Source organism: Paraphaeosphaeria sporulosa, assembly GCF_001642045.1.
Source record: "Paraphaeosphaeria sporulosa strain AP3s5-JAC2a unplaced genomic scaffold CC84scaffold_2, whole genome shotgun sequence".
NCBI lineage: Eukaryota > Fungi > Ascomycota > Dothideomycetes > Pleosporales > Didymosphaeriaceae > Paraphaeosphaeria > Paraphaeosphaeria sporulosa.
This window is the reverse complement of record NW_017253361.1, coordinates 838,819-866,640: the sequence shown is the minus strand read 5'-3', so window position 1 is coordinate 866,640 and position 27,822 is coordinate 838,819. Positions and strand designations below refer to the sequence as shown.

The 27,822-nt window shown below is 55.1% G+C and overlaps 10 protein-coding genes across 10 annotated transcripts; 7 read left to right on the top strand and 3 right to left on the bottom strand.

The window, feature by feature from the left end:
• Positions 1 to 23: 23 nt before the first annotated feature.
• On the top strand, positions 24 to 2,014 carry CC84DRAFT_1172058 (uncharacterized protein; the record flags this gene model as incomplete). Its single annotated transcript, XM_018179953.1, has 2 exons — positions 24 to 250; positions 421 to 2,014. 2 exons carry the CDS (start codon positions 24 to 26, stop codon positions 2,012 to 2,014), a joined length of 1,821 nt encoding a protein of 606 aa, XP_018039854.1.
• A 1,223-nt stretch (positions 2,015 to 3,237) lies between these two features.
• On the top strand, positions 3,238 to 5,317 carry CC84DRAFT_1172057 (PTPA-domain-containing protein; the record flags this gene model as incomplete). Its single annotated transcript, XM_018179952.1, has 3 exons — positions 3,238 to 3,280; positions 3,331 to 3,790; positions 4,006 to 5,317. The coding sequence occupies 3 exons, from the start codon at positions 3,238 to 3,240 to the stop codon at positions 5,315 to 5,317; spliced, it is 1,815 nt and encodes a 604-aa protein (XP_018039853.1).
• A 1,474-nt stretch (positions 5,318 to 6,791) lies between these two features.
• CC84DRAFT_1212914 (NADH-ubiquinone oxidoreductase B18 subunit family protein) lies at positions 6,792 to 7,248 on the bottom strand (the record flags this gene model as incomplete). Its single annotated transcript, XM_018182488.1, has 3 exons — positions 6,792 to 6,896; positions 7,006 to 7,130; positions 7,191 to 7,248. The coding sequence occupies 3 exons, from the start codon at positions 7,246 to 7,248 to the stop codon at positions 6,792 to 6,794; spliced, it is 288 nt and encodes a 95-aa protein (XP_018039852.1).
• Positions 7,249 to 7,431: 183 nt separating this feature from the next.
• Positions 7,432 to 9,774, top strand: CC84DRAFT_1110923 (apses-domain-containing protein; the record flags this gene model as incomplete). Its single annotated transcript, XM_018175266.2, has 3 exons — positions 7,432 to 7,541; positions 7,688 to 8,063; positions 8,132 to 9,774. Exons 1-3 carry the CDS (start codon positions 7,485 to 7,487, stop codon positions 9,772 to 9,774), a joined length of 2,076 nt encoding a protein of 691 aa, XP_018039851.1. The 5' UTR covers positions 7,432 to 7,484.
• An 854-nt stretch (positions 9,775 to 10,628) lies between these two features.
• Positions 10,629 to 12,123, top strand: CC84DRAFT_1183816 (uncharacterized protein; the record flags this gene model as incomplete). Its single annotated transcript, XM_018180707.1, has 3 exons — positions 10,629 to 10,918; positions 10,988 to 11,760; positions 11,864 to 12,123. The coding sequence occupies 3 exons, from the start codon at positions 10,629 to 10,631 to the stop codon at positions 12,121 to 12,123; spliced, it is 1,323 nt and encodes a 440-aa protein (XP_018039850.1).
• A 370-nt stretch (positions 12,124 to 12,493) lies between these two features.
• On the bottom strand, positions 12,494 to 14,604 carry CC84DRAFT_1202205 (4-coumarate-CoA ligase-like protein; the record flags this gene model as incomplete). The annotated part of the gene is made up of 4 exons (XM_018181758.1): positions 12,494 to 12,655; positions 12,717 to 12,879; positions 12,938 to 13,234; positions 13,355 to 14,604. 4 exons carry the CDS (start codon positions 14,602 to 14,604, stop codon positions 12,581 to 12,583), a joined length of 1,785 nt encoding a protein of 594 aa, XP_018039849.1. The 3' UTR covers positions 12,494 to 12,580.
• Positions 14,605 to 15,927: 1,323 nt separating this feature from the next.
• CC84DRAFT_1137177 (uncharacterized protein) lies at positions 15,928 to 18,322 on the bottom strand (the record flags this gene model as incomplete). The annotated part of the gene is made up of 2 exons (XM_018176139.1): positions 17,275 to 18,322; positions 15,928 to 16,287 (listed from the first exon to the last, which is right to left on the bottom strand). Exons 1-2 carry the CDS (start codon positions 18,145 to 18,147, stop codon positions 15,928 to 15,930), a joined length of 1,233 nt encoding a protein of 410 aa, XP_018039848.1. The 5' UTR covers positions 18,148 to 18,322.
• A 2,546-nt stretch (positions 18,323 to 20,868) lies between these two features.
• CC84DRAFT_437791 (uncharacterized protein) lies at positions 20,869 to 21,402 on the top strand. The gene has a single exon (XM_018186272.1). The coding sequence runs from the start codon at positions 20,999 to 21,001 to the stop codon at positions 21,359 to 21,361; it is 363 nt and encodes a 120-aa protein (XP_018039847.1). The 5' UTR covers positions 20,869 to 20,998; the 3' UTR covers positions 21,362 to 21,402.
• Positions 21,403 to 22,953: 1,551 nt separating this feature from the next.
• Positions 22,954 to 25,146, top strand: CC84DRAFT_1202203 (Cupredoxin; the record flags this gene model as incomplete). Its single annotated transcript, XM_018181757.1, has 6 exons — positions 22,954 to 23,198; positions 23,253 to 23,407; positions 23,466 to 23,635; positions 23,695 to 23,903; positions 23,951 to 24,709; positions 24,759 to 25,146. 6 exons carry the CDS (start codon positions 22,954 to 22,956, stop codon positions 25,144 to 25,146), a joined length of 1,926 nt encoding a protein of 641 aa, XP_018039846.1.
• Positions 25,147 to 25,869: 723 nt separating this feature from the next.
• CC84DRAFT_1172052 (uncharacterized protein) lies at positions 25,870 to 26,321 on the top strand (the record flags this gene model as incomplete). The annotated part of the gene is made up of 2 exons (XM_018179951.1): positions 25,870 to 25,884; positions 25,986 to 26,321. 2 exons carry the CDS (start codon positions 25,870 to 25,872, stop codon positions 26,319 to 26,321), a joined length of 351 nt encoding a protein of 116 aa, XP_018039845.1.
• Positions 26,322 to 27,822: the final 1,501 nt, after the last annotated feature.

The following is a 27,822-nucleotide window of genomic DNA, read 5'->3' as shown; positions in this document are numbered from 1 at the left end:
ACTGACATTCAGCTTTCTCACTGATGGCTACCACGGTGGAGAATGTTTCCGTGTTTGCTTGCCCTGTTCTGACCACCCGGAGTCTGAGGATATCCTGCAACCCACTGCCACGGAGTCGAACCTGCCACTGGAGTCCCCGGGCATTCCATGGAATGACCGCCAAGCCGTTACCTTGCATGCTGACAAGTCGTGATCTCTGGTTCAACCTCGCATCTGGCCGTGGTGTGTGTACACGACAGTGCTCTTCCAGGTATGTAATGATTGAAGATGATGTGAAGCGTGGATTGTGGCTGATTCATTGCATCTAGGGCGCGAGCGACTGAGGCGGCTTTACTAACATATGGCTTTTCCTATTCGTTTAGAAATCTTTTATCTCATATGTTCAGTTTTTCGTTCGCGACACTAACCAACGGTTTCTAGCGAGTCTGCATTCGACATCAGCCTGGATTTTTCTTTTTGCAATCCCAGCCCGGCCGTGAACATTGCCAAGTGGAGAGAGGACATTTCCGGACCAGCCCTTCTTGGACAGGATTTGTTCTCCATGATCGACTTCAAGGATTTTAAGGGAGTCGACGCCACCTCAGAGTACAGCATGGACAGCGCATATCAAAGCCAGTCAGGCTCCAGCCGACGAGGTGGAGCTTACCAGAGCTCTCCCATCCAGAACCCGACAAGCCACTCTTTCATGGACCAAGGCATCTCCCCATCATTGGCTTCCGACTCTTTCGTGGCCTTTCCTGAGTCTCACGACATAAACCAGGTCCACAATGCCGGAAACATGGACTTTGGGAACGGATCCCAGTGGTTTGCTAATACCTCTTCCGCGCAGGACTTCACATACTCGCCGTCGATGGCACAAGCGATGCAACCCAGTGCTTTCGCTGCTTGGGGTTCAAACGAAGCATCGAACTATGAGTATGCCTCGTACAACATGAACAATGAGAACGAGTTTTTCCGATCTCAGCCTTCGCCTCAAAGGCACCTTGCTCGACCTCGCATCGAGACTGCTGTACGACCGACCTCATACTTCGCTGCTGAGCGTACTTTCAGCCACGCGTCGGCACATTCACACTCTTCTACCGGTCGTGCTTCTGTTGCGTCTCCTGTCCAATCACTCCAGCCGCAGTCCTTTGCTGAGGCCGCCTTCGAATCTCAACAACTAGGTAGCCTAGGGTACGTTTCCACCATCGCTTTCAAAGTTCTCGTTGCTAATCGCGAGAACAGTTTTGACGCTACTCAAAGCAACTCGCCTTCGGAGGAGCTCTTGATGGAAGACAACGAGGAGCTCAAGAGCCTCGAAGAGGAACACCACAAGGTTGCAAGGAGCGACCCTCTCTACTCCAAGGAGCCTGATGCAGATGGACTCTATCATTGCCCAAGCGAGGGTGAGAGTGGCTGTAACCACAAGCCCACGACTCTCAAGTGCAACTACGACAAGTACGTTGATTCTCACTTGAAGCCATTCCGCTGCAAGGTCGCCAAGTGCGAGTCCATACCCTTTTCTTCAACTGCATGCTTGCTTCGTCACGAGAGAGAAGCACACGGCATGCACGGCCACGGCGCTCGTCCCAACCTCTGCCACTACGCTGATTGCGAGCGGTCCACGCCTGGCCAGGGCTTCCCTCGTCGCTACAACCTCTTCGACCACATGCGTCGCGTGCACGGCTGGCAGGGTGACAAGGACGTTGCTTCTGCCTTGGACGGACAGCCTGGGGCACGCAAGGTCCGCCTCCAGAAGCGCAAGGCCACTGGCACCCCGTCTGCCCTCAGGGTTGAGAAGAGGGCCAAGATCAGCAAGGCCGCCCAGCAACAACAGCTTCGTGAGCGCCAGCGTACTAAGCTAAACGTAGAGTGGGCGATGAAGAAACAGTCCATTGCCACTCTGCTTGCCGACTTGAACGACCTCGGCGACGTGAGCGAAGCACAAGATGCCCAGCTCCGACAGGAGATCAATGACTTCTTCGCCTTGCGCGAGAAGTATCACACTGCTACTAAGGAGGAGTTCGCCGAATGAACAGCCCTCTCAGATACGTGAGTCTGCTAGACCACGCTAGGTTTGTTCAATGGCTCCATGCCATGCTTCTTATCCGTTGGGACCACACTGGATGGCCGATTTTGGATCCCATTCTGGAAATTGGATCCTCTCACCTTGGACGTTCTCCACCGACCGGACCCCGGCTGGATTGATTACCCAAAGCGACAAAGCTCCGCTTGAGGAGAGGAGCGTGCTACCCGGCCCGACCTTGGGAGGCTTCAGGCCGTGGTATGCGCTTGCGTGTTATGTGGTTAGAATTGTTAGCTGTGCAGTCCTTATAGAGTGAAGAAGTAGACAAAGGGGAGAGGAGAGAGAGAGAGAGAGAGAGAGAGAGAGAGAAGTTTCACGGCCTAAGATTGTTTCCTGTCTTGTATTTGCTGCATTGTATATAGTTAAGTTAACAACGTTGTTTCTCGCGCACGTTCTCTTCGGTCTGCTGTGATTGATATGCACTGCCCTGGATAGATTCAAAAATCGCTACGAGCGCTGGAATAACAATATGCTACCAGGACGTCCATCATCAAGATGTGGAGGTTGTCTGTCAGCCAACAACCTGTGGGCAGCCTTCCTTTCTTTACTATGCAGAGCTTAATAACTATGTATTGTATCGAAATATATTTTACGAAGTTAAGCCATACGTGCGTCGTTAAGCATAGGTCGAACGGCCCTGCAGTCTATGTCTCGAGATTGTCCACCGTTGTGCGTAAACCGACACCTCGCAGCTGTGCAAGACTAACACAACCTCACCACTATTCGTATTCGCTATCATTAACCGTATATGTACTTTGGTTGGAATCGCGCTCATTTTGTCAGGCATACCTCGGCCGACTTGCGGGAGCAGCGACAAAATCGGCATACGTCACCGAGCTAGACCACACTCGCTGACAAGTCCCCATCAAATCACCAGATACACGTCGCTGAACCTCGGCGAAGGGCCTTTGATAACACACAACGTTCTGCCGTTTGTAATCCTATGTTGGCTAGAGCAGCAGTTGGTTTCGTCACCCGCTCCGCACATGCTCCGTAACAGCTGCACAGCCCCGCTTCGTGCTGCCCCTCGTTCTGTCTCGCACGCCAGACGCCTAGCGCGTGACGGTATTAAAGCCTTCACCACCACACCACTCACACCACCACGAAAGTCTAGCATTACACTTGCACGACCCGTCTACACCGCGCATCTACACACCAGGACTTTCGCAACCATGTCCTCCGCCACCACCTTCTTCGACTTTAAGCCCAAAGACAGTACGCCCAACCCCCACATCTCCCATCTTCCTTAGTTAACCTTACCTCAGAAAAGGGCAACGAGTACCCGCTCACCCCCCTCAAGGGCAAAGTCGTCCTCGTCGTCAACACAGCCTCAAAATGCGGCTTCACGCCCCAGTTTGAAGGCCTCGAGAAGCTCTACAAGGAACTTCACGCGGCGCACCCCGACTTCCAAATCCTCGGCTTCCCGTGCAACCAGTTCGGCGGGCAGGACCCGGGCTCCAACGACGAGATCCAGAACTTTTGCCAGGTCAACTACGGCGTGACGTTCCCCGTGCTCGGTAAAGTCGATGTCAACGGCGACAAGGCGGATCCCGTGTTTGAGTGGCTCAAGAGCGAGAAGCCTGGACTCATGGGGCTGAAGAGGGTGAAGTGGAACTTTGAGAAGTTTCTCATTGGCAGGGACGGAAAGGTTATTGGCAGGTGGGCGTCGACGACGAAGCCTGAGGCGCTGAAGGCAGATATTGAGAAGGCGCTTAAGGCGTCGAAGTGAGCTGGAAGGAAGGACGAGATTGCTTGAACAAACGATACCACGACTGTAGCTTGCGTAGAAAATTTGAACTAGTAATATGATAACCTGTACCGTGCATTTACTCCTTCGCAGCGCTGCCCCCTCTGCCACTCTTAGCGTTCCAAATAGTTCCAAAACTGGGGACCTACCTAAGCGCACCGTGCCCAAGCTCCAGCTCTACATGACAATGCAGCTACCCTCCGCACCACACCACACCTCTGCACACTCCCGCCATGCCCACAGCAGGCCCTCTCGCACCGCCCGCTCTCGCCGCCAAAATCCCCAAACTCACACCCCGGAAGCGCGCCTCGGACCGCGCGCCGCCCTCCACCCCTCCCCCACCAACACCCGCTCTCCCGGCGCCGCCGCCAGACCTCGCCTCCCACAGCTACACCCCACCGACACGACGCATTCTCAGCCCCGCTGACCACGCACTGTTCCTCGCCAGCCCGACATGCGACCTCGTCACAGGCTTCATCTTCGGCGTCTCAGACAGCGTGCGCGGCAGGCCGATTAGCAGCCTCAGCGCAGCCGACACGTCGCCCGTGGTCGACAGTATCGTGCACATCTTAGACTCAGCAGAGGAAATACTGGAGAAGAATCCACCCGAAGACACAGGCAGCCGCTTCGGCAATCCCGTCTTCCGCACCTTCCTCGACGGCGTCTCCGCCGCGCTGCCGTCCTGGCACGCTTCCCTCGGTCTCCACGATGAAGCGCAGGTCGCCGAAATCTCAGTCTACCTGCATAACGCCTTCGGCAACAAGCGGCGGATAGACTACGGCTCCGGCCACGAGCTTAACTTCTTCCTGTGGCTGCTGTGTCTGAACCGGCTTGCCCTGTTGCCCCGCCAGACCTTCCCCGCGCTCGCGCTCCGCATACTGCCCCGTTACCTGGACCTGATGCGGAGGATACAGGGCGCATATTACCTAGAGCCGGCGGGGAGCCACGGCGTCTGGGGCCTGGATGATTACCAGTTCCTGCCGTTCCTGTTCGGTGCTGCGCAGCTGCTGCACCACCCCTACATCACGCCCAAGGCGATTCACAATGCGCTTGTGCTGGAGGAGGAGCGCAGAGAGTGGCTGTACTTGGATCAGGTGGCGTACGTGAACAGCGTGAAGAACGTGGATGGGTTGAGGTGGCATAGTCCGATGCTGGATGACATTTCCTCGGCGCGGGACTGGGGCAAGATCGAGGGCGGGATGAGGAAGATGTTTGTCAAGGAGATTCTGAGCAAACTACCCGTCATGCAGCACTTCCTCTTCGGGTCGCTGATCCCAGCGGAAGAGGGCATGTCTCACGAGGAGGACTTTGGTCTCGCGGACGAAGAGGACGAGGACGAGGGCGGCGAACTAAGGGTGTTCAGCGACGAGGATGGGAAGAGACATGTGCATGCGAGCAAAGGCTGGGGCGACTGCTGCGGGATCCGCGTCCCCGCGGCCGTTGGCGCAGAAGGCGAAGAGCGAAAAGGCGGCGTGCAGCGCCTCCGTCGTGTGCCGTTTGACTAGGCATTCCTCCGTCCCTGCAAGCAGAGGCGGTTGGTGGACTGCACAACGACTGTATCTAGACTGCTGAGTCCTCTTATCGCAGAATAAATGAACGATTGATCATACCATCATCTACCACTACGACTTCATCCGTGTTCATCTCGGCGACGCCGACGTCACATGATGCGGCGCAATATATCGACGCTGAGATAGATGTCGTGCATACACCCCCCGACGCAAAACGTTCCGTCAGTCCGACGATCGATCGATCGTCCGCGGGGGAGAATAGAGCTGGGGTGGGATGCATAGATTGGTGAGGCATCGGACACCGGGGCAACTTACTCCGCGATGACTTTATTTTCACGCGATGCTGCGTGCGTAGATGAATGCATATCGATGCCCGGGTGAGCATCGTACACGGTACATCTGCGTCGTGTACCTGGTTAGCTTTCTGGCTCACAGGCAGGCGGGCCGCGGCGGTGGATACGGTCAGGTGTTCCATGCCCTGAGCTGCTCGTGTGTTGCGTCGGTTTTGAGTTCCAGCACGGAAGCCGGTCTTCGACCTTACGCGGACGCTGCACGGCTGGCTGGCTTCGATCAAAGGCCGTCCTGCTGACTATCATGCGTGGCATTCGAGGAAGGCGCGGGAAAGCGTGCGCTGACGAACGACAGGCTGCGAGAAGGGCGCTGGTATTTTTGTTCTGGGAAACAACGACAGCGTGACACTTATTGTGTTCGAAACATAGGAGATTCCCGGACGCTATAATTGGGTTCCTGGCAGTATCTACATTTGGCTTCTATTCTGACGTTGGTTTGAGGACGTGGATCGAACCTTTTTGAGTGTGGGAAGGAGGGCTCTATACGCTTAATAGGATAGGCTATGCTGCCGACTATAGCAGGGCTGGTGCGATGAACGTGTTGCTGAGCGGGACGAGAATGATATCAGTGTCGACGAGTCCGACGATAAGGGATTGCGGGCCGCGACGTCGGTCGTTCCTCCTACTCACGGATTCTGCAGACATTTTAGTTCGAAGCTTGCATTTGGTACCTGGCGCGACAACGAGTGACTGGATCCTGGCTGTGACAGCTCTTGAGTTTCTCGACGCCGTGAAGCAGTGAGTTACGTAAGAAAGCCTTCGTGTTGAGTTAATCAGCTTCCCTTTCATCTTGACTCCAAATAGCCCTGTGGATCCAGACTGTGCTTCAATCCCGGCTTCGTTCGTCGTCATACCCCAGTCTCCACACTGTCAGTTCGCAATGTTCTCGCCATGAGATACGAGATACCCCATACTTGGACTCTAGCGCATCACAAACTTCTCCTCGTCGTCAATAGCACACCCCCGCAGCCAAATCAGCAGTGCAGTTCAAGTGAAACGCCCGTCGCTCATTCGCTGAAGATGCTAAAAGTTGATGGATTCCGTTGCCGCGGATATATACATGCAGCGTCAAGCTGGTATCGCGTCTACTCCTCCGCTCCTATCCCTCGTGCGTGAGCTCAGTTGCTCCGCGCGCCGTTCTTGGCCGCCCGCAGCTCGTCCATCTTCTTCACGCGCAGCTTGAACTCCTCGTACTGGCACTTTTCGTACGAATGCCGCTCGTCCTAGAGGTGCGTTAGCAAGCTGTCCTCACTCTCCTTTTTCCTTGGAGGCTCGCAGGCTCGCAGGTCCGCGTGTGTGCAAGCTGGAAGGGCGGTCTGGACGCAGGCGTACCTCGCACTTCCAGGGCAGGTAGTACTCGTCGAAGCGACACCGGTTGAGCGGGATGAGCAGATGTGCGCACGAGTCTCGGTAGGCGAGGGGCAGGCGGGCGGCGCTCATCTCGTCGCGGGTGGCCTCTGTGTGCGCATCAGCAGGTGCTCTTCGCGGGTTCAATGGGGCATTGCGGGGGCGCTGACTCTGGGGCTCGCCGCCGGAAAGGCCGACGGCGTTCTTGAGGGTGTCGGTGACGGTCATGGCGGGCGGCGGGGCTCAATGGCGGGTGTGGGCGTGGGTGCGGGCGCCGCTGAGGTGAAGTGCTGCGCGGTCGTCGCGGGAGGAGCTCGGCTGGTTGGGGCTTGGCTTGGCGCGAGAGCGAACGAGCGAGGCACTTGCAGCGCGGGTGGAGCCCTCCCTGCGCGTGTGCCCACCGCGACGCGTCCCTCGTCCACGACATTGAATATCCCCGCCCGCGAGCTGCGTTGATCGGCTGAATGGTCAGGATGCCCCCCGCGCCCGATGGCAAGATCTACTCCGCCACGTATAGCAATGTAAGTCGGCGAGGGTGACGACGAAGAGCAGTGCACCGGCACCGTCGCTGTGCCGGTAGAAGGGCGCAGAGAAAGAGTCGCAGTAGATAGGCGCACGACAAAGACATGCAGTACATCAACCACGGAGCCGCGCTGATTGCGTCCAGGTGCCGGTGTACGAGCTTCAAGTGGCCGGCCATTTTGTGATGCGGCGCCGCGCCGACGACTGGATCAATGCAACGCACATCCTCAAGGTAGCCGACTACGACAAGCCCGCGCGCACCCGCATTCTCGAGCGCGAGGTGCAGAAGGGCGTCCACGAGAAGGTGCAGGGCGGCTACGGCAAGTACCAGGGCACATGGATCCCGCTGCACGACGGCCGCATGCTCGCCGAGCGCAACGGCGTCCTCGAGAAGATGCTGCCCATCTTCGACTACATCCCCGGCGACAGGAGCCCCCCGCCTGCGCCCAAGCACGCGACGGCTGCCTCGAGCCGCCCCAAGGCTGCGCGCGCGACCGCCGCCGCCCAAGCTAGAGCAAACGGTAATAATGTGTATTCACTCGAAGCTATGAACTGTAGGAGGCTGCTCTCCTCTGTGAAGCTTGCAAAGGCGAGGCTGACGAGTGCGCAGCCTTTGTGTCCAATTCTCAATCGCAGATAGGCGACGATCCCTACGAAGCGCCAGCCCAGGCACCGCAGATCTACCGCGACGAGACGCCCGACAATGTGACTGTGGTGTCGGAGAGCATGCTGGGCGACCAGGACATGCTCTCCGCGTCGCAGTATTCCGCCAGCAGCCGGAAGCGCAAGCGGGGCGTCGACCAGATGTCGGTTGAGGACACGCAGCACCAGATGTGGGCAGACGCACTGCTCGACTACTTTATGCTCCTCGACTCTGACGAGGGCTTCGTCGCGCCGCCTGAACCGCCCCCCAGCGTCAATCTCGACCGCGCCATCGACGACAAGGGGCACTCGGCGATGCACTGGGCAGCAGCCATGGGTGATCTCGAAGTAGTCAAGGAGCTCATCCGGCGCGGCGCGCGCATAGATTGCGCCTCGAACAACCTCGAGACCCCGCTGATGCGCGCTGTCATGTTCACCAACAACCACGACAAGGGCACCATGCAGAGCATGATCAAGATCTTCCAGCAGACGGTGGTCCGAACCGACTGGTTCGGCAGCACCGTGTTCCACCACATCGCAGCGACCACGAGCAGCTCAAACAAATACTCGTGCGCGCGCTACTATCTAGACTGCATCATCAACAAGCTGTCAGAAACATGGATTCCAGACGAGGTCACCCGGTTGTTGAATGCGCAGGACAAGAATGGAGACACCGCTATCATGATAGCTGCACGACATGGCGCGCGGAAGTGTGTACGAAGTCTGCTGGGGCGCAACGTCTCCGTCGACATACCGAACAAGAAGGGCGAGACAGCGGACGATCTCATCCGCGAGCTGAACCAGCGACGGCGGATGCACGGCCGGCCACGGCAAGCATCGTCATCGCCTTTTGCGCCGCCACTAGACCAGAGGATGAACGGACACGGATCCCATCTAGACGACCTGGTCCCCTCGCTGTCATTACCTTTCCCCAGCCTCTCAACCCGCGAATCGCAGCGCACCGAGTACCGCTCGCAAACAGCCTCCCATCTCATGACCAAGGTGGCGCCCACGCTGCTCGAGAAATGCGAAGAGCTCGCCGCAGCCTACGAAGCGGAACTGCAAGAAAAGGAAGCAGAGTCGCTGGACGCAGAACGCGTGGTCAAGAAGCGGCAGGCGGAGCTCGAAGCCACGCGCAAGCAGGTGTCGGAGCTCATGGGCATGCACAACGGGCTGCACATCGACCTGGGCGACGACGAGGCGGACCGGCAGCAAGAAGATGAGCTGCGGATGCTGGTCGAGGAGGCGGAGTCTCTCCTCGAAATCGAGCAGATGACGGAGCTCAAGCGCATATGCGCCGCTGCACCACAGGCGAATCCCAACTCGCCCATCGACCTCGCGGAGAAGATGCGGTTAGCACTTCTGCTGCACCGGGCGCAGCTGGAGCGGCAGGAGCTGGTGCGGGAGGTAGTAGGGAATCTGTCGGTTGCGGGCATGGGGGAGAAGCAGGGCGTGTACAAGAGCTTGATTGCGAAGGCGATTGGGGAGCGCGAGGAGGACATCGAGTCGATGCTGCCCGAGATCCTCAAGGAGCTGGAGGAGGAGGAGACGCAGGAGCGGGCGGAGGGTTTGGAGCAGAGTCCCGTGTAGGTGCGCCAGGCGGTCCGCTGGCTACGACGTCATGTTCCGCGTGCCTGTCGACTTGTACCCTTGGGCTCGTTGTACGATGTGTGTTGTGTTTTGATTCCCCCTGGCAAACGCCACATGAGTAACGAATGCAAGCGTTGCGCTGTCCAGATCAGTTCAGATCGGATCAGTTTAGTTCAGATCGGATCAGTTCAGTTCAGATCACAGCAGATCAGTTCACTCCTGAGCAGTTCAGTTCAGATGATGCTTGAGAATGACTCGTGTCTTGGACGGGGCCGCTGTCAAAGCAAGTGACTTGCAGACATCACGAGCGAACCCCCGGGTCCCACCAAGCCTAGTAAGGAGTCATGCTTGTGGACGTTGCCCAAGGCCATGGCGACGGACCCGCGTGCAGGCCGGCAAGGGCGGCAGGGCGCGCGTGCGTGGGCGCCGACCCCTGACGGGCATTGGACCCTTGGGGCGTCGCGGCGTGCTTCTGGCAGGGCTTGCGGCGCGCGGCATCCACTCGAAACCCCAGCAAAGCCACGCTCGCGATAGTGAGCTGCAGCGCTCCACCTGCCACAGCCGCGCTGCCCAGGAGGACAGACGGTGTCGCTTATATGCCTGAGAGCATCCCCCTTCGCAAGACCGCGACCCCCCGCCTCGGCGACCTTCTCTTTGACGCAGACCTCGACAGAAACGGCATCCCGACACCACAGCCCCGGTCTCGCGCCGCCACCAGAGCCAGCTCGCCCGTCGCCGACATCCCGCACCCCACGGCCAACCACAAGGGCAACAACGTGCACTTTGCCGAGCCAGACTCCCCCGACGACGACCTCGGCTTCGACGACTGGGATGAGAGCGCCCCGAGCAACGCCATGCCCTCCGACCTACGGCCCGACGTCGACCGCGAGCGGGACGGCCGTTCGCTGTCGCCGCTGCTCGGATCGCACAAGCGCGATGACGAGGGGACCGAGAGCAGCATGAGCAGGAGCACGCACACGTTCCACGAGCGGGACCCCGCGAGCCAGGCCCATCTCGAGACGCGGCGGAGATATACGTATGCCGCCATCTTTCTGGCGCTGAGCCTGGTCAGCTTCACCGTGCAGACGGAGACGGCCGTGTACATCCAGCACGAGCTGAAGTGGGAGAAGCCGTACTGCATGCTGTGAGTACGCCCTGGTCCCACGTGCCCAAGACGTGATGGGAGCTGGAGGCAGCACTGACAACATCACAGCTACATGACCCATGGCTCCTGGATCATCCTCTGGCCACTCCAACTCGCCTTCATGCGCCTACAGGACCTCTCCACCCCCTTCTCCACCTTCTGGCGCCGCCACGTCCAGCTCCTCCGCCAGACTGCCCTCATGGTCCAGCACCAGACCCTCCACCCCTCCCCGCGCCAGTCCCAGATCTCCCCCGTGCGCTACATGCTGCGCATGACCGCCTTCATCACCTGCGCCCTCACCGTCGCAGGCGGCAGCTGGTACCTCGCCGTCAACCTCACCACCGCCTCAGACCTCACCGCGATATACAACTGCAGCGCCTTCTTCGCCTACGCCTTCAGTATCCCCCTGCTAAAAGAGAAAGTCCGCACAAACAAGATCCTCGCCGTCGCAATCGCCATCCTCGGCGTATTCGTCGTCGCCTACGGCGACACAACCCCTGCAAAGCAGGGCGGCAAGTCGGGCGGCGGCGCAGGCGGCGAAAAAGCTCCGCCGACGCACGTGGCGGAGAACCGCGCGCTGGGCAACATGATCATCGGGGTGGGGTCGGTGCTGTACGGCTTCTACGAGGTGCTGTACAAGCGGCTCGCGTGTCCGCCCGAGGGGTGTGCGCCGCACCGGGGGATGGTGTTTGCCAACACGTTCGGCAGCCTGATTGGGCTGTTTACCATCTGCGTGCTGTGGGTGCCGCTGCCGGTGCTGCACTACATGGGGTGGGAGACTTTTGAGCTGCCGCACGGGGAGCAGGCGTGGATGATGGCGATTAGTGTGTTTGCGAATGCGAGTATGTCTCTCTTCACCCGCCTAGCCCCAGTCCCATCACACCCCATCATAACAACCAAACAAAAAACAAAGTTCCAAAGGCCAAAGCTAACATTGCGGAACAGCGTTTTCGGGCTCCTTTCTCATCCTCATCTCCCTCACCTCGCCCGTGCTCTCCTCCGTCGCCGCCCTCCTCACCATCTTTATCGTGGCCATCGTCGACCAGCTGCTGCCCCCACCGCTCAACAGCCCGCTTACCCCGGCCGCGCTCGTCGGCGGCCTGCTCATTATTGGCGCGTTTTTCTTGTTGTCCTGGGCGACGTACTGGGAGATGGACGAGGAGCGGCGCATGAAGTTGGAGGTTGAGAGCGATGTTGATGACTAGATATTTCTGTGTGGACTAAGAGTGGAAGAGAAGACGTCGGTGGTTACATTTTTCGCGCTGTGTCACCTTCACCGGCTCTGGGCTGGGTTTTGTGTTTGGCTTTTCGCTTTGCGGATGTATGCGCTTGTTTGCATACTAGGGCGGTGTCTGTTATATGGGACGGAACGGAGCATTTGGCATGCATATTTAGACGGCGTTGGCGGGACTTGCATCGTGTATGATGCTGCAGGCTCAAAACAGTGATCTTAAGATCACTATAGCAGAAAGAAAGAACCATTACGCACGACATCGTGCGCCACAACGACCAGTTTCGTATTCTCTTCTAGTCATGTAGTGAAGGGTTCATGTCGGAACTTATAAGTTACTCTGTAGAGGTATATGCGCAAGATCAGAATACATTGCTTTGGCTTGAAACCACCTTATCCCCAATGCAAACGCAAAGGGGAACAGTACGCATTTACAGCTTCGCCTTCGCCCCCGCCGCCTCCGCCTGGGCCTTCTCCCGCAGCTCCCTCCGCAGTATCTTGCCGGACTACGACACGTTAGCCTCTTGACTCTCGAGCCGGCTGATAAAAAGAGCCAAGAACACTTACGGGGTTCTTTGGAATCGCCTCCACGAAGACAACGCCCCCGTCCAGCCGCTTGGCGCGGGAGACGCGCTCTGCCAGCCACGCCTTGATGGTCTCGGCGACCTGGGGCGTTGCCTGGGTTGGTGTTTGTGGGACGATGTAGGCGCGGGGGAGCTCTTCTCCGGAGCTGGGAAGGATTAGTATGATGGATGAGAGATAGGGGAGGGGCAGGGGAAGGGGCGTACAGCATGACGCCGATGACGGCGACGTCCTGGACGGCGGGGTGGTCGAGGAGGAGGGCTTCAAGCTCTGCGGGGGCGACTTGGAGGCCTTTTACTTTGATGAGTTCCTGGTTCTTGTCAGCTGTTCCTCTCCCTACCGTTGTATTTGGTGGGAAAACCAATGGGGCGGCAAGACTACGCACCTTCTTCCGGTCCACGACATGGAACTCGTTCTCCTCGTCGACATACGCGATATCGCCCGTCTTCAGCCACCCATCTGCCGTGATCGTCTCCGCGGTCGCCTCCGGCTTCCGCCAGTATCTAAGGCACGGACACAAAGTCAGTGTAAGTTGAGACAGGTTTGTACATGGCTCAGGTAAGCACGCAGCCTTTCCTTATACAAGAAAGACACGTCTACTTTGTACCCGGTGGGTTACGTACCCCTTCATCACGTTCGGCGCGCGCACCCAGACCTCCCCGCGCTCTCCCTGCGGCGCCTCTACCTTGCCCTCGTCGTCCAGCACAATTTTGGCCTCGCAGTTCGGCAGCAGCTCGCCGACCGCCCCATCTCGCGAAATCTTGTTCGGATCCGACGTCGTCGCCGCGCACGTCAGCTCCGTCATGCCCCAGCCCTGCTTGACATTTACGCTGCGATCCGCCCACAGCTTCTCGAACTCTTCGGCAATCTCGCGGCCCAGGGGTGCGGCGCCGCTCCCGACTTTCTCGACGGAGGAAAGATCGAACTTCTTGACCGCGGGGTGCTTCGCCATGGCGACGATGACGGGCGGCACCAGGACGAGGTCCGTGATCCGGTACGCCTGGATGTACTGCAGCATCTCGACGAAGTCGAACTTGGGCATCACGTACACTGGGAGCCGCATCTTGGGCGCGTTGACGCAGAACACGGACTGCGACAACGCGTGGTACATGGGCAGGAAGCAAAGGTGCCGTACGCGGGCGCGGCGCTCTTCATAGTCGGCCGAGATCATCGACATCCACATTTGCTGCGCGGAATTGGAGACGTAGTTTTTGTGCGTGATCATGACGCCCTTGGCGAGTCCTGTGGTCCCGGAGCTGTAGTTCAGCGCGATGACAGTATCGAGCTCGGCGGGCGTGCGCAGGTCGGGCCACGCATAGGCGCGGCCTTCGGCTTCGGACGCGAGGAGGGTGGTCCAGTGGCGGATGGTTCCGCCCAGGGCAGGCGCGTGTTTCTCGACTGTGCGGCCCTCGAAGGTCGCGACGCCGTCGTCAAAGACGAAGACGCTGGAGGCGGGGAGGCCTGCCTCTTGCGCAGCGGCGATGCCTGTGTCGATACTGCCCTCCGCGCAGAGGAGGTACTTCGCGCCCGAATCCTTGAGCTGGTACGCCAGCTCTCGTGCGACATAAGTCGGGTTTGCACCCGTGTAGATGCCGCCGGCCATGATGATGCCGATCATCACTGTGGGGAAGAACAGCGTGTTCCCAGAGAAGAGCAGCACACGCTCGCCAGGCTTGAGTCCCGCGCGGAGCAAGCCGGCCGCGAGTCGCTGTCCATAGAGACGGTAGGTGTGGATGGAGAGGTAGTATTTCTCTGGGTCTTTTGCGGAGATGAGAGCTGGGGTCTTTGGGAGGTCTGCTGTGGGTGAATCGAAGAGGTATGTGGGCAGCGAGACTTGCGGGATGTCGAATGACCAGCGCGATTTCAGCACCATTGTGAGATTGGCCGCTGTCCGAGTCTATATTGTAGTCTCCTAAGTAGCGTAAAGTATCCACAGATCCAATTGAAGTTGTGAGTCCCGCAGTGATGGTATACCGGGCGTAAGATGTCGTGTAACCGTCGAGATGGATTTCAGTAGTGAATCTGTCCAGGCGAGCCTTTTCACCGCAGCCGTTGTGAGCAACAATGAGCCGGAGGAGCTTTGTATCTTCCTGCCTAATCCTACGGCCAAGGTCAGCAAACATTCATCATCGAGCTAATTCTCGCGCTACCGACCGTGAGATAATGCAGGGTAATTCAGCCGCTCTCACACGTTCCTGCTGACGCGAAGCAAGACGAAAGAGCAACGAAGGTGCCAGAGGGACGAACCTCGGCGACAACCGTATTGCTACTTCTCCGAGGCACAGTATCCGTACCTGGCGCAACGCCCTAAGCGACTCCATTAAGCATGCCCCAGGGACGAACCCCACAGACGCTTGTTGCGGGGCGGGGCGGGGCGAATCTGGGGTGTGGGAGCCATGAACCGAGGTACCGTTCTAACTCGGGCTAGCGATTCATTGTGGCGGGCTCTTTGCCGTGCCGATAATCAGGACCGCTTTCGAATAGCAAATTCAGTTCAATCTTCTGCAGAGGTCACTTTGAGAGCTGCTTTCCATGTCGCAGCAGCGGTCCTTTAGGGTGTGGTGAAAAGCAGCTCTCATCATGCCTTCACGCGACTTGGCGTTGGACAGTCAGTTGTTTAGCTGGCTACCCCAATGCTGTGTCACAATACACGTCGATTTAGATGCAGCAAAGCGGCGTATTTTCAACCGGTCACGATGAGTGGGTGGAGGGAAGATGCCGAGATGTTGAAGCAAGGTACGACGTGGACAGACGATGACCCGGCAATCTAGATTGTGCGACGCGCTGCTATGTTTCGCGCCGTCTTGAACTACCCGCTTTGGATCACCACATACAGGGGCTGATAAGAAAACCTGTACTTCCTATAGTAAATCTTTGTTGTTAACACTCACGTTAGATTATTAGATCATACATTTAAAGATGTATAGGAGAGTGGGTTACAGCAGGATTAGGTGCGCTCCAAATGGTCCACTTTTTGTGTTGGCACCTGGGACAAACTCCTGATGCATTTAACGTGTAAGAACACTTTTTCCGCGCTCTAAAGTATCCATGAAGTTAAAAGCAGTCAGCAACTTTCACCCAGGATCACGTGTAGAGATTACTGCCCAGGTGCTAAGCTGCTTCTTCCATCAGGATGAGACTCACGGTCCACTTATCTGTGATAGACTCAATCATTTTTCTCCCATAGTACTCGATACTACTCAAATATCTCGCCCTGCCAAGGCATCCTGACCGTCACCTTCCCACTCTCCTCCACTCTGAGCTTTTTCTGCTCCCCATACCTGTCCAACGCCCCATACTTCACACCCATCCCTCCACGCTCCACACTGATCATATCAGGCGTAGTGTTTCCATCCAAACCCTCCATGAACGGTGCTCCAAACGCCCGAGCAATCTCTAACGGATTCAAGCTGACTTTGCGGCCCATCTCCCAGAAGCCGTAGTAGAGGGGTACGACGGCCACGACGCCGATCAATGAGAAGACAACCCCTAGCGCGACGAGCAGAGAAGATATGTGGTAGATGGGAAGCGTACGGTATCCGGTTACAGGGATACTCTGCGTCCAGTTTGAGCGCAGGTTCGCTAGAGTGGCACCTGTGAGCGAGGGAGCGAACAGCGAATCTGGTGCTGTGGCCATGGCGACCGTTGTGCGGAAAGCGAGATTCTGCATTGCCTTGATCATATCTGGCATTGGATCTTTCCAAACAGTCCCGCAAAGGGGATCTTCGCCAGTGCTTGGTTCGTACTTTGCGGCGTATGCAGTACTGGGATCGTTGATAAATAGTGCTGGGTCGATTGTGGAGTTTGAGCATGTTCCTGAAGGCGCCGAAGTGTCTATGCTCCCTGCCAAATCCCTGATCTTCCCTGTTTGTGTGCATTTTGTGTAGTCGAGTCTACTGAAATCTGAAGACGCGGACACATTCGCTGATACCGGAGGAAAGAGCGCATTGAGTGCAAGCGGCAAGTATGTCCCTACGAAGGCATGGTCGTTGGATAACACCGCGTTGTGAATCTGGGACGTAGGGACGTCAAATCTTCGATCAATGGTACCATTCGTAATAACAAATGCCATGTCGCCTTTTACTGGCGTGAGAGTGCATGACTGAACTTGGATATTGCCGCTACATGATGTCATATTTTTGAAAATACTGGTCAGAATTAGGCTATCGTTGGCTGCTTCGTAGCTAGTCGAGAAAAAGGTTGAGCTCAGACTTGTTCTTCGAAGCTCGCAGTCGCTCCTACACTGCTCAGTTGTACAAGCTTTGCACTCTTGTAGAGCAGTGTTGAGATCGATGGGTCGGACTGTTGAGTGGCAAGTAGCCTTGAATGTATATCCCTGGATGACTCCGGTGCAGTAGTCCCCGCACGAAGTAGTCTGGTCATAGACGAGCGAGTTTCCAGCGCTTAAGCCTTTGATCAACTCGGGGAAGATCGGTTTAACATCGCCTTGTTGGCGAGGATCCGAATCGTTACTGGTAAAGAATTGCTCCAGTGGGTAGGGGGCGATCTTGAGGTCCATCGTGCCTTCAAAACTTTTGTGGACGTTGTCGACAATTGTCAAAGCGCGGTGGAACAAAGGTCCCCTTGAAAATGATACTGATGCCACTATGCATGCTACTGCAACAAGGTTAAAATTCAGACGTACAATTCTCTTGATAGCAGACCACAAATACATCGACTCGTAGGTGTCGTGGATAGAGTCAAGCGTGGTCCCGTGTAGTAGCTGTCGCCAGAACCGAAGCACCACACCTTCCACTAGCGCGAATAAGATTAGGAAATTCATTGCCATCTCGAATACGGAGATGTAGACATGCGGTTGGGCATTGTCGTGTCCGACCTTCCAGTCGTCCACGGTTGTACCGTGGCTTGCCAGAAGTATACCAGCGGACGCACCGGTCAACAGCACGACGAGAAAGAGAGCTCCAGCCCCCCACCAAGGAAATCGTATCCAAACACCAGCCATCCAAGGTTCGAGCATGTGGCGAGGATGGCGGAAATATCTGTGCGACTGGGGAGGCGCCTCCTCGTCGGTGGTCAGGAACGTGGTCTGCACCATCTGCGGCTTTGGCTCTGCAGGTGCCGATCTGAATTGAGTTGAATTTGCCCACGCGACCTGTTCTTGATATGGACTCTGCGACCTTGCTCTATCCCCAAAGACCGAGAACCCCATGTTTGGCGTGGGAGATGAAACCCGTTGTTGTTCATACAGGCCAAGGTCTTGCGGCTCGGGTGGCGATACAAGCCATGAGGGTGTGCGCTGGGACATACCATCCTCGGAAGAAGGCTTTCGGTGATTGATCGGGTAGGACTGTTCCGGAGTCGTTGTTTCCACTGGTGATAGCATTGACACTAGATCTTCCTCGTTTTGTCGTGATGCTCGAGAATACGGGGAGCCGTACAGAAGACCTGTTGTCATGGTCTTGGGGCGCTGTTGAGCGGTCGTAATTGCTTTCGTGTTGCTTCTCAATTCATACGTCAACGTTGCATAGGGCGACGTCCAGCCGAGCGGCGTCGGGCTTTGAGGTCAACCTATGAGTATTGGACTCTGATCAATGTACTCGGTTTTTCGCGTCTTAGTGTCGTTACTTCGTAGAATCGCGGAAAGACAAATTCAGAAACAGCGCAGCTGTCGCTGTTGCATTCTGCGTGCCGAGCAATTGGGTCTCTATAATCATTATGAAGATCCTTTGGGAGCTCGCGTTCCTCCAGGAGCGTGGACCATTTCCAGCTGTTAAGCGCTAAATCCTTTGGCCATGTTTGTTCTTTGCGACGAGGCGCCTCACGTTTAGTTCGCTGGTTCCAGTCAGAGCCTTGCCTGAAGTGGATGATCACGTTATTTGTGAAACTCAGGCTCGCTCCTGCTGATGGTGATAAGGCCGCCTCACGCCCGCGTACGTCTGTTATCTTGTGCCGTAGACAGCCAGTCTCTATGCCGTGGCCAGCGAACGGCTACAAAACACATTTCATGCGTACACTCCCTCGAAATGATCTATAATTGACTGGGAGGATCGAAGTACTTTGTCTTCTGGCGGCATGTCTCTCAACGCATAGCTGATCACAATGTCGCCGAGAATTATGTTAGCCGTTACCACTCATTCATGACTCGGTTTGTAACAGCAACGCGCTTGAAAGTGGGACCGCGACGTGTTGCTAGAATGCTTTTGACATCGGCGATCGGAGTTGTGACAGGCGGCCCTGGCGGCCTTAGGTATCCGCGCGATAGGCTGGGGCTAATCTCAGCATCACAGCACAAGCGTTGGGCATTGGGCAACCGATGTTGGTGGCGACCGCGTTTAGGGTTCTTGGGAGAAGATGGATGTCTGAATCGCGATCACGGCTAGAAGGATGGATGCGGTTACGTGAAAGTGTTGGTGCTGGACCAATTTCTGCAACAAGCACGTGGCATCGAAAGCGCTGCAGCATTCGGCAGATGGTGCGCCTAGTTCTCTTCAAAACTTGCTTGCTGTGAAATGCCATCTATAGAGATGAGGTTTTGATTGCATGCGTTGCGAAAGCAGCGAAGATAGTTTTGGTTGTGGATGGGACTCGGAAGGCGGGGAGCCGCATGGACCTTTGCTCAGGGTCCATCTTGCGCATTGACTGCGTATCGTTCCGTAGGTACGAAAGGATTCGTCCAATAGGCATTGTTGTCATGTTTCGAGACGTAAGATATCACATGTTCTTGATCAAAGCAGAATCAGTGTTGACGTAAAGCGACTTGCCATGGGCGAAAACGACAAGGTCGTGAGCGAAGCTAACTTTCAAGTGCGAGGCGGTCGATTGCCCGCGTAAAGCAGGCTTGCAACAGTGATGTTGAGAAGGATTTACCTGAGCCTTTGCCAAAGGTTTCTTCATTGATCAAGCAGAACAAGTTGAGAAGGTTTCAAAGTCCTATAACAGCGGACGGAAAAGCCCTCCTACGAGACAGAAACGCTCCTGTAGAAGGAAAGGTTGCCTAGATTCTTCTGAACTTGCTGCGCCGCTGCTTATGAGCTTTGGCACCGAACCCTCCATTCGATTCTGGCATTAACTGATCTCATTGCGAGTTCGATCGTGAATCAACACTCTTCCAGACCGTTGATGACACTGACAAGCAATAATCGCGAAATCGTGTAGCAACCAGGGCCGGCAAGCGAGAAGTGGCCCAGATTCTTGATGGCAGATTTAGCGGAGGTTCACAGAGAATGTTATACTTTGAACTCGATGCTATATGGGATGCCATATGCTGACGATCTACAGGGCAGTGAGTGGTTGATTCCAAGATATTGACCTGGCATATTTCTGTTTGAGGACCTTCGCGGTTCACGTCATCCCACAGTCTGGTAGGTATCACGGTCACGCACGTGGGACTTCGCGGCCTAGTCAACACTTGAGCACGCTGAAATCGACTTCACACGTCAAGTTAGTGCTCCACCGCATTGCGCGTGACGTATCAGACGACTTGGTCAGAGAGGACGATAGTATGGGACTGCCATAGTCGAGACCTATGACCCAGAAACGATTGCACGCGTTCCAGAGCGTTCGGAGGCAAGACCTCGTCACCATGGGAAAGGATTCTGAGTTTTGGTTCGCACGAGCAATGATACGCGTGAGGCGCTCACGTCACTGTAAGACAGCCCCATATAACTCTGCAATGAGATTTGTAGTCTGGCGAATACTTTCTACGCTATGGCAATCCTAACTGTAGGTCACTCCTGTACTCGTAGCTTCTGGTCACAACGGTTTCAAATATCTCTTCAATACATTTTGGGTAGAGTACGATCATTTCGGCGCTTCCGATGGTCACATTTTGGATATGTTCTGTGTACAAGGCAAGAACATGGGTAGCGTACTAGCCTGAGTTCCCTAAATTCTGGCTCTGGTGCCTCGGTTCATGCCATGAGAATTGAGTGAGAGCTAGGAGTTATTGCCTTGGGGCTCCATCAGTTGTTGCGGAGTGCCGCCGAAGGGTCATCTTTGTTGGTCATGTGACTACGGAAGACTCGCGCGGACCAGACCTTGGCTAGCAGGCTTGGAGACACGATGAGGATCAAGCGGAGCAATTCCGTAATGTTCCACCAAGCGAGACCATCGCTGTCTGGTTCGATCATCGTGAGGCTTGTGTGCACTCGGATATGATTTCTCCATCCAGAACTTTGACCTGATCACGGGGGAAATAGGGATGCACTGGAGCTGAAAACAAAACATCTTCGCACTTTGCAAACTGGCAGGAGGCTAGGTATGCAACTGGGGTGATTAGGTGTCTGAGCACAACTAGTATCGTGAGCATGCTAGGAACAATCTCAATATTATGTTTGAGTAGTCCTCTGTTGTCATGGACTCCACCCGACTCGAACAACCCTGGCACGAGACAGGTCTGTCAGGGTTCGTATACCCGAGTACTCCAGATCAAGCCATTGACTACCTACAAAGCTGGATGCCAAAATAGCGCCAAAACGAACCACGGAACGACAACCCAACAATCACCCAGCCAACTCCAACTTGCGCCACTAAATTATCCCTCCCAGATAACGATCATGGAATTGTACAAGTTGCAAAGCCACCGCCACGAACTGAATATAGGGGTGCAGGCTCCCGGTTTGCGATCCGTGCGCCACACGGTGTTCGCACGTCAAAGCCGTCATCGATGACGCTAACAGCTCGCTGGGCCCAACGGCTGCGCTAAGGGATGTCTTCCCAGGAAGTTTGCTGCATTCAGTTACGTTCGCGCTGTGCTTCTTCGCTTATATGTTGTTGCCCAGCAATTTCCACACGGACCTGGTACATGTCGGAAGACATGGCTCGGACTCACGCCGTTGCCACAATACTCCACAACAGCCTGTAAATATTTGGAACATGTTGTCCTGACATAATGATACCTCCTTTCGGACGTGTTGATCTCGTGCGGCTGCCTTAAGGTGAGTTCTCCGCATGGTTAAGAGTTTCTGTTGCCACAGCAAATACATAGCGCCTTTACCGGGCCCTAGATCGATTCCGAGCACCGCCTCTTGATCACCCTTCTTTAGGATGTAGGCATCGTTTCGGGTCTTAGTGCCGGCGCTCGCGCCCCCAGTTCTCAACGCACAACACCACGGAGGAGTTCAGCCATCTGCCGGATTGATTTCAGTTTTATACGGTGAACATGAAGTTTTTCTCAACGTCACAGAATCAAGGCGAAATATCATGAGTATCTGGGGTTCGTCAGTCCTTGGGCCAAGGGCCAGAATGCAGGTAGTTACTCTTCCATCGTCAAGTCTAAATGCGTAGGACGGCGACCACACCAAGGGTGCCCAAGGTTTTCAATATTGATGTATGTACCTTGCGCAAACTAGACCCCCTCGCATACCCTCAAAAGCTCGTCTACAATCTTGAACCATAAAGGCAAGGCCAATAGCCTCGCCGTACAATGCAAGTATAGCGTGCGGGGCCTGGCTGCTTTGACAGCTGGAGGATGCGGTCTAGACAATCTTGGGATTCTTTACATTCCGCTCTTTGGAATAAGCGTCTTTCAGGACAATACTCGATATGATGGTCCAAATATGGCGAGCAATCGCGCGAAATTGAAATCTGGTTGAGTTGCTATCGTGGCCGGATTTGTATTAGCCTCGGCCACTCATATGCGAACATGTCTCTACTCCAAGCCGGACAACCCCACCGTCCAGCTGGGCATCTGCTATCGCAGTCTTGTGTTGAATTCGGACTACCCGATTGATCCGTATCTTCACCTGTCTTTGCTCAGGTATCGTATGATATCGTGGCATCAGGTGTGAACTTTAAGTGTTGTCACAAAATATGGTTTTGCGTGTCCAGCATAGACCGAGCAGGGCATTGCCAGGCTCGCGATGCTAAATTCTCACGAGTCCGTCGTTGAGCCACACATCATGATGGGACGGCGTAAAACGGGAACTAAGTGCCGCCGCTACGCCTAGATGCTGATCTAGCATATCAAGCCTACTAATTCGTAGCATCATCAGCATCCTCGAGACAGGGCCCTGTCCCAATGAGAATTTCTGGACGGCATGGGTTGCCTGGCACGTCTAGGATGATCCCTACAGGTTTACTGTTCGGAACCAGCACTTGAATTCAGCCGACTGTAGAATCACACAAACTATGGGACCTTTTTGGCGCCCTGTGCTGTTTATAAATCCGCTGTCTACCTCGCCAGTTGCTCTGAGCCCTTGCACATCTCCGAAAACATCTACTTTTGTGTCGTCATAGGTCCTGCGGACCTGCATCTGCGACGATGCATTTTCTTCTTCTTTTCAAGCTGGCCTGTCTTTCATCCTTTTCTGTATCTGTATTTGCACAGAGAGGGAGAGTTGGCTCTAGTGATGGATCCAAAGCCGACCAATCGCGGGTAATAGGCTTGACGCGCCCTAGCCCTACAGATGGCCGAAACCCTCTCGAGACTCAGGGTTGGATTAGCCCTGAATACAAGTGGTTTTATGAATACCCTCTACCACTGCCTCCGACGAAGAGCAAAAAACAGTAAGTAATCCGCAGTATTGGTCTCGTTGAAAAGTCGTCGCTAACATGTCACAGGACATGGACAGGTGATGACGGCGCAGAAATCGACTACTACGAAGTTGAACTCAAGAGCTTTTCAAAACAGATCTATCCGGATCTTCCAGCGACGCCTATGGTTGGCTACGATGGGATGGCGCCAGGCCCCACGCTTGTGATGCAGCAAAATCGAGGTGAGGAGCATTCCCATTGGAGCTTGCAGGGACCGCGCTAATGTGTTCTCCCACTCAGAGGCAGTAGTGCGGTTCATTAACAACGGACCGTCAAACATGTCAGTTCACGTTCACGGCCAATACAACAGATCTCCCTTCGATGGATGGGCCAGTGATATGACATCACCTGGCCAGTACAAGGACTACTACTATCCGAATGCTCAGAACGCGAGAACGATCTGGTATCATGTAAGTCTTAGTCATAAAATCTAGCGCGTCTACGTAATGTTCGTTCTGACTCTCAATAGGATCATACCGAGTTTGCATCAGGCGAACACGCTTACCGAGGAGAAGAGGGTTACTATATTCTCACCGACCCTGAAGAGCAAGCTCTGGGACTACCATCCGGCCAATACGATGTCACACTCGCTATTGCCGCGAAGATCTACAGATCGGATGGCTCGCTGTACTACGACAGCAATCACGATGCTGGCCTTTGGGGTGACGTGATCTTAGTGTAAGCTCTCTTGCCTCTAGGCATACTCACGTTGCTAATTCTCGTAGGAACGAGCAACCATGGCCGTACTTTAATGTCGAAGCTCGACCATACCGCTTCCGCTTACTCAATGGAGCAGTCAGCCGAACATTCGATCTCACTTTCAACACAGACGATGGAGAGATGTTGCCCTTTGATGTTATTGGTTCAGACTGTGGTCTCTTCAACTCGCCGGTCAACTCCACCTTCATCGCTTTGTCTATGGGCGAGCGCTACGAGCTGGTGATCGACTTCTCCAACTACCGAAATCAGAACATCACTCTTCTAAATGGACGAGGTATTGGTGACAATGTTGACTACCCAGCCACGAACAGGATTATGCGCTTTATCGTCGGTGAAGGTTCCGGCGATAGCGGCGGCGGCGTTCCCCAGACTCTTCGTAACAACGAGCAAGTAGCTCCTGCAGCCTCTAACGCCAAGGACTTCACTTTTGGGCGTGGCCAGGGTGGTTCTTGGGAAATTAACGGCGTCGGCTTTCGAGATGTTGAAAACCGCATTTTGACTAAACCTGAGCGTGGTACTTACGAGACTTGGGAGCTCAGCAATGGCGCGGGCGGCGGCACGCATCCTGTGCACATCCATCTTGTCGATTTCAAAATCATCTCAAGGACTGGTGGCAGAAACGAAGTGGCAGACTACGAAGGCGCGGGATGGAAGGACGTCGTCTGGCTCGCTGCAGGCGAGTCCGTACAGGTCATTGCTCGTTATGCACCCTGGGACGGCATCTATATGTTCCATTGCCACAACCTTGTCCATGAGGACCATGAGTAGGTTGTCTTTCTACTGTTCTCGACGTGAATTGCTGACCCACATCAGCATGCTCGTAGCCTTCAGCGTACCCAATCTCGAGAAATGGGGTTACACAAACTCGACGCTCTTCATTGACCCCAATCAACCCGAATTTAAAGGCAAGGACTTCAACTCAGACGACTTCACGGAGGAAGCCATCAACAGCAAGATCGCATGGCTCTACAGCACCAACCCGTACAATAAAGGCAACATCGCGGGTGTCTATTCTGCGCTCGATGCATACTCGCAGGGACAGTACTGGACCCAGGCTCCAGACGGAGATCACGCACAGCCAACAGGAGGCGACCAGTCCGCAGATTCCACCCCCACCGGCTCTCCGAGTGCTTGGACGACGCTGGTCAGCAGTGCTACTCAGGTGCCTGAGAGCAGCGGGCTTTCAGGCTACGGCCTGTGAGTACGAATTGCGTCTAGCTAGGCTAGGAGATGGCTCGCACAGGCTACAATAAGGTGAAGATGGATGTATACAGGATAATGGGCAGATGATGTGACAGGGCAACACGGTCGATTTCGACGCGTATTAGCGACGCTGCTGAGCGTTATACATGCATAGGGAGGCGTTGTGGCTTTCAAACAGTAGAAACTTGATGGCTTCGCTGGCCAAATGTATATATTCATTTGTTTCTACTCGTCAACCCCATGTGGTCCCTCAGACTCTTCTCCGCCTAGAGATTACTAAAGAACGTGCACCTTGCTAACGTTGAAGCCACCGGGTACGCGAGTCTGAAAGACGCCAGTGAAATCAAAATTGATCGCCGTAGCCTTCAGCTTACGCATGTTCTCGGCACCATAGCTTCCCAGCGGGCCCTGCGACCCGCCACAGTAGTTTCGGCTGCGAAACCCCCCACATGCATAAGGAAGCGTTGTGGGGATAAAAAATATGACACTTAATGGCTTCGCAAGTCGCATGTATATATTCAATGCCCCGGAAATTCCATCACTGAGGATGTGTACCAATTGGACAATGCCGCGTTTTGCTCAATATCCATGCAGAATATCAGAGCGAGCCTTGCGCTTCGATACATTTACCCCGGAACACACAGACATGGCATCGAAGACGAAGCGCTACAAACGCGCCCACAAGAGCCACTACAAGCGCCTCAAGCAATAGGTCGCGGAGATGAAGAGTCAGTTAGTAAGTAAGCTCCGGATTACCAAGTGGCCATATTCTTTCCTGCTGAGCTGGGACATACACCATACTGTCTCGACTCACGCTGACTTGTATCCACATCTCAGGAGACCGCCAATTCCGAGCTTGCGAAGCAGATCCCTGCTCAGCCCATCGCGATTGCGGCCGCGGACCCCGTTAAAGTCGAGCAATCCCAGTCTCGCATCGTCATTTGCGTGCATGGCTCAAAACACGACCGCAAGTGCGACAGTGGCGAGCCCTGGCGAGCCTGCTCTGACCGCGTGTTGGATTCCCAACGTACGAAGTGTGTTCACTTTGAGACTGTAACCTGTGTGAGGCTTAATATGGAAGGCTGCACCAGGACGAGGTGGAGCGGATGGGATAAATGTTCGCTGTGTCGGCGAAGCGAATCCAGAAGTCTAAGAAGATGGAGCGGGACATGATCTAAGGTGGGAGCGTTTGTCTTGGTGATTGCAGTCGGAGTGTTGGAAGATAGCCATGGCGTCGAGTCTTTGAGCAATGCAATTTAGTGGATGTAATCAAGTGTTTGAAATATATACGCATGGCCTCAGATGTACCGGTCCAGTTCCAGAATTCGAATGTTGCAACGCACCCCCTGAGGCAACATACTGTATCTAGACTTAGGGCCTCTCCCTGCAACTGTGAGGGACACAAAACTCAAACAGAAGCAGTAACTCGCACGTTGTTGTAAGTAAGGAGTCCAGCAGGCTGGCAGACGGATGTTTATCACAGGTTCTGAAAAAGATTCAGTCAAAGGCGTGGTGCTTGACACGTCGATGACACCAACAGGAGACCGCAAGCCACCTCTCACAAGCAAGTGGTGTTGCGCAGTCTTCCTTAATATCTCTCTCACGAAAGCCCTAGAGATTCCATCATGCACAAAGGCAGTGCTAATGTCGACGACGATGACATGGCGGCGATGACTTGTCGAGCGCCATCCCGGGGTCGATGTCTTATTCAAGCCGCCGGGCCGCGTCTGTAAACGCAAACCTGAACAAGACCGAGGAACAGAAGAGGGAGCGGGGACAGGCGGACTTTTATGGGCAGTCGCGGGGCGGTGACCAGCGCTGCCTGGGCCGCGCTTTCTTCATCGAAGTGAAGGTGGGCTTCAACCTGTGAACGAACGACAGCGAGGCAGAATCCGTCTTGAACCTTTCAACCTGGACAATAGGAATACGCGCCGGCGAACGGGCGTGACGATTTTCTCAATATTAGGATCACAGGAACTTTGCCAATCCACTGCAAATCCGCACTCATAGCCTGACTAGCAAAGTCACGTAAGGTTGCCTAACTAGCAGTTCCACGAATCTGCGGTGCCACTGGCACGAGCTGAAGAGCACTCGAAATTTTCTTCGCGTATTGTATATCATCAGGTCCGCTGACTGGTGTTGGCTCATGCTCAACATCGGGCCCGGTGTTTCCCCCTATCCAATGTCTTGGATAATGAATTGAGAGGGTCCAAACATCGCTCAAAGCTAAAAACCGGACTGCCGGGCTATCACACTTGCTGATAATTGCTGCATATCCTCAACATGAGTATCGCTCACGATTGGCTTGCCACCGAATAACCTCACATGACAGCTTTAACGCATAGTTTCGGATCCCTGGCGTATACATCTATTCGATTTTCAGAAGGACCACAACAGGTCGCGTCCTCGGCATGGCAATTTCCTGGCCTGCACAATCTGAGACTTGACGTCCGTGTCATAGCGAGTTAGGCTTCATGTTCCAGCTGATCTACGCAACGCCATACCGCAAGCCATACCGCACAGTCCGTGGCCATCTGCGTCCTCCCTCCATACCACGAGACGCACCTATGCATCGCACCGCCACCAGACCGAGCGGACAGTATCCAGATTAGCAGGAGTACGTGAAAAGCCCACAAAGGTGTTGACTACCAAGAGACTAGGAAGATATCGAAGG

What these genes read in the sequence shown, in the direction of transcription:
- CC84DRAFT_437791 (XM_018186272.1), top strand. Translation starts at nt 20,999, where the DNA reads ATGCTAGGAACAATCTCAATATTATGTTTGAGTAGTCCTCTGTTGTCA.